The sequence below is a fragment of the Nansenia antarctica genome (genome assembly GCF_963989245.1).
Source record: "Nansenia antarctica genome assembly, chromosome: 8".
NCBI classification, from domain to species: Eukaryota; Metazoa; Chordata; class Actinopteri; order Argentiniformes; family Microstomatidae; genus Nansenia; species Nansenia antarctica.
This window is the reverse complement of record NC_137678.1, coordinates 43,071,365-43,076,092: the sequence shown is the minus strand read 5'-3', so window position 1 is coordinate 43,076,092 and position 4,728 is coordinate 43,071,365. Positions and strand designations below refer to the sequence as shown.

Here is a 4,728-nt window from a genome sequence, read left to right as displayed (position 1 = left end):
GAGAGAGAGAGAGAGAGAGAGAGAGAGAGAGAGAGAGAGAGAGAGAGTGGTAGCACAGCTCTTTTGTCTGTGAAGTGTTTGCTTGTTCTCACCAAAGGGAGCCCAAAAAAACACTCATCGATCAGTCGGCTCCATTAAACCTCCAACAAGGGGGTGAAAGCCAACTCGACTGCTTCTGCCACACACACACACACACACACACACACACAGTACAGCTGGTCAGAGTGCGTGTGTGTGTGCGTGCGTGTGCGTGCGTGCCTGTTGTTAAAATGTGCTGTGACTTCTAGGGTGTCTACTTTGTGTGTGTTTTGGGGTGTGTGTGTGTGCGTGTGCGTGTGCGTGTGTGTGTGTGTGTGTGTGTGTGTGTGTGCGTGTGTGTGTGTGCGTGTGTGTGTGTGTGTGTGTGTGTGTGCTCTGTTGTAATGGTGTGTGTTTGTCCTGTCTCTTCCAGATGCACCACCCCATTCAGATGAAGCCTGCAGACAGTGAGAAATCAAACGGTGAGTGACCGAACAAACACACACCTACACACACACACACACACACACACACACACACACGACACACACGTACACACAAACAACATTTGGTTAGGAGTAGTATTTGGGGTGTGTATTTTTTGTACTGTAAATGTCAGTGGTTCAGCGGGTTTGTGTGTCTACTCTTGTTTGTGAAAGAGAGCATGTGAGGGTGAGAGGGCCAGAGGGGAGGGGGAGAGAGGGAGAGAGAGAGAGAGAGAGAGAGAGAGAGAGAGAGAGAGAGAGAGAGAGAGAGAGAGAGAGAGAGAGAGAGAGAGAGAGAGACAGAGAGAGAGGGAGAGAGGGATGCTTATCTGTTTGAATTATTAAAGTGTTCAGGAAGAGGGTCAGCGAGAGTTTAGCCGTTTGCCCCCACAGTAACCCACCCAGCCTTTCTCCCAGAGTGCCCCTGTGTCTACTCTCTCTCTCTCTCTCTCTCTCACTGACTCACTTACACACACACACACACACACACACACACACCAACAACCCGAAACACACCACCCCCTGCCTCGGTTGTTGGCTGATGTTGCAGATGCAGTGATAAATCTTCCTCCAGTGGAGTGGTGGTGATATACAGTATTGTCTCTGTGTCTCAGGGGATGTGTAGAGAAAGCAAACCAGGGGCTACGTTCCAATTCTTTTTCGTGACCTATGATCTTAAAGAATTGGAAGTGGTGGATACATCATGATGAGAGTGGCAACAATTATTTTCTTTTTTTTAACATATCCACTCATCTCGATGAAAGGATACATGGAATGGATATACGGGTTAATACTGTAGTATAGAGAGAGAGAGAGAGAGAGAGAGAGAGAGAGAGAGAGAGAGAGAGAGAGAGAGAGAGAGAACCACACACACACACACATGCACACACAGAGAAAGAGACAGAGTACTGTCATAAGCCCCTGACACCCCGTCATCATCATTGGACCTTAATAAAGCCATTTCCTAGCTTCATCGACTGTAAGGAAATGTGATCAACCATAACCAAATACTGTAGATATATCCGTTTAAGTAACGATGAGAGACCCTAATAAAGCGTTTATTCCCATCCTCCACTGTGAGGAATATGATGAAATATAACTTGATAAGATATATCCATCTAGGTAACGATAATACGCCCTAATAAAGCCACTGCTCGCACCATCGACTCAAATGAAATATTGTATAACGATATGGAATATATTTATCTTGTTAATGGTGGTAACCTTTAACAAACCTTTATTGAAGTCACTGTAACAATGATTAATTGACATTAACGGGGGTTTATTATTACTTAAGTTAATCAAGAAGAGTGTGTGTGTCCAGGGAGAGAGAGAGAGAGGGAGGGAGAGAGAGAGAGAGAACTCAACCTTTTGTTGGGAGATATTGCCTTTCAACTGTTGCATAGTGGTTTGTCACTCAATTTGTCTCACCTCAAATGAGCAGAAAACCTTGTACACACAATACACTGATCAAATACCGCGCGTTGAAATCTGATCTGAAATCAGTCCAAATCTGTTCCGGGGCCTTCCCTGTATGTCCTCTTGCGCTGGTCCAGAGACCAGATGTGGTATTCTCTTCCGAGAATCAGAATATATTTCCTTTTTTTTCTCTGTATTGACACAGAGTAAATTAATTACAGTGCTGTAAGACTGGTGGTAATCTTTCTCTGGAGTGATACACACACACAGAATACACAGTGTGTATAGAGGAGTTAGGGCCTTTGAAACACCCATTTATCTATCCGGCGTATCCCGACGGTTTGTTTTTTTAAACGCACAAAACAATTCAAACAGCGAAATAAACAAGTGCGCTATTGATTTCCCAGAGTGCAACAGACCGCTTATCTCTTTCGCCTCCTGGTAAGAGCTGACACTTTCCTCATTAAGAATGAATTGGATTAACGTTACATCGAATGTAGGGGAGCACACACACACACACACACACACACACACACACACACAACTGTAAGGATTTGTGCCTCATTCAACACACGCACACAAACACTAACAAACAAGAGACAGTGAAAGCATTTCTCTGTCTCTGTCTTGTACACATGTACACATACTCAGTCACACAGGCCGAGGGATTGCAAGAGAAATGGAGCGATTGGGTCAGAGAGAGAGAGAGAGGGAGAGAGGGAGGGAGGGAGGGAGAGAGGGGAGGGAGGGAGGGAGGGAGGGAGGGGGCGTAGCCACAAAAAAAGAAACCCCTGAAAAGATAGATGGGAGAAAAAGCGAGGGTAGAGAGAGGTAGAGAGAGAGGTAGAGAGGTAGAGAGAGAGAGAGAGAGAGAGATAGAGAGAGGTAGAGAGAGAGGTAGAGAGAGGAGAGAGGTAGAGAGAGAGAGGTAGAGAGAGAGAGAGATGGAAGAAGAGAGCAAGAGAGTCTCACGGAGCTGTTGAAGTGGTAATGAGACATTGATCACAGCCTGCAGAGGGAGGGATGTAACACACTCTCTCTCCCCCTCTCTCTCTCTCCCCTCTCTCTCTCTCCCTCTCCCTCTCTCTCTCTCTCTCTATCTCTCCCTCTCTCTCTCTCTCATTCTCTCTCTCCCTCTCTCTCACTCTCTCTCTCTCTCCCCTCTCTGTCTCTCCCTCTCTCTCTCTCTCACTCCCTCTCACTCCCCCTCCTCCCTCCATCCCTCTCTCTCTCTCTCTCCCCCTCCCCTCCCTCCCTCTCTCTCTCTCCCCCTCCCTCCCTCTCTCTCTCTCTCCCTCCCTCCCACTCTCTCTCTCTCTCTTTTCTTCTTCCACACTCATTTGTTTCATGCCCCCCCCCCCCTCCCCCTGCAGCGGTGGAGGACAGGAAGCTCTTCATCGGGATGGTGTCAAAGAAGTGTAACGAGAACGACATCCGGGTCATGTTCTCTGCGTTCGGCCAGATCGAGGAGTGCCGGATCTTGCGAGGGCCCGATGGACTCAGCAGAGGTGTGTGGTACCACCTTGGGCCATCCTCCCATCCATAAATACACACACACACACACACACACACACACACACTCACTCACTTACCCACCCCCCCCCACCCCCAACCCCACCCCGACCCCTAACCCCCCCCACCTCTCTAGACACCCCTTTACGGCTGGAGTGTATCAGAACAGGAATGTCACACACGCACACGCACACGCACACACGCACACACACGTACACATGTATGCCCCCTGAGATACATTGATACATTGAAACCCAAAACCCCAGCTGTCCAATTCTGTTTGACTATTTGTTTTGTTTTGAACCCACTTTGTGACTCACTGTTCTCCATGTGTCTCTTAACAAACATCTCCCGTAACACATGGAGCGACTAAATATTACATAAGAATGTTAAATGAAACTTGTGTCAATATAATAGCGGAATCTTAAGATAAAGCCAGCAGCTGGTGGAAGGGCATTACCCTGTGTGCTGGACAGGGGGCGCTCTTCTTCACCGATAGTGTGGTCAGCCACCTGGGCCTGGCTCGCATCCCTCTCTCTCCTGGGACAGGGACCTCCTCATTCCTCCCCTTCCCTGCCCCTCCCTCCCTCCCTCCCTCCCTCGTCCTCTCCAATTCCTCACACCTTTTACCCCCTCCCCCATGCCATCCTCCTCCCTCTCCTTCCCCCCCTTCCTCCCCCACCCTCTGTGGTCTCTGTGTGCTGAGGAGATGGGGGGGGCGGGGTCTCTCAAACCAAACCTGTCTGTCCTGCCGTCACATGGGCTGTCACTGTCACCGTCACGCGGGTGGTTGTGGATGTCAGTCATGTATTTTTTCCTGTGGATGTTTTACTGTTGTTATTGATGTTATTGTTGACTGTCTTATTTCTCAACGTCTCTTCTTTTCTCAAGGTGCCTCTAATCCGCCTCCTCTCTAGAAAGTCGTACACACACACATGCACACACACACACACACAGCTCGACTCTTTCATCTCGTCCTCTCTCACTACACAGCCCTCCACTCTCCCTTCATGCTTCCCTCACTCTCCGTTCCCGTCCTCAACCTGTCCCAGAATCCACCAACACTTAATTGTCCTCTTTCTTTTTTTCCCAGCTATTCTGCGCCCATTTCCTTTCCTCCCTCCCTCCCTCCCTCCCTCCTTCCCCCCAACTCCTCCACTCCTCTCCTCTCTCCGTTGTTAAGAGATTATCCATTTAAATATTTTAATCTCCCAGGCTATCCTGCTTTACTTAAACATAAACTAATATGGGCCAACGCAAGCATCCTTGTCTGTCTGACTAGGCCACGGTACTG

At 48.6% G+C, this 4,728-nt stretch overlaps 1 protein-coding gene across 1 annotated transcript in view; it reads left to right on the top strand.

Annotated features, from left to right (window-relative positions):
* Positions 1-451: 451 nt before the first annotated feature.
* Positions 452-4,728, top strand: part of celf2 (cugbp, Elav-like family member 2) — a gene marked incomplete at both ends in the record, with an annotated part of 29,191 nt that continues 24,914 nt past the window's right edge. The window contains 2 exon segments of the mRNA XM_080537766.1: positions 452-500; positions 3,296-3,430. Coding sequence (XP_080393892.1) covers positions 452-500; positions 3,296-3,430 — 184 coding nt within the window.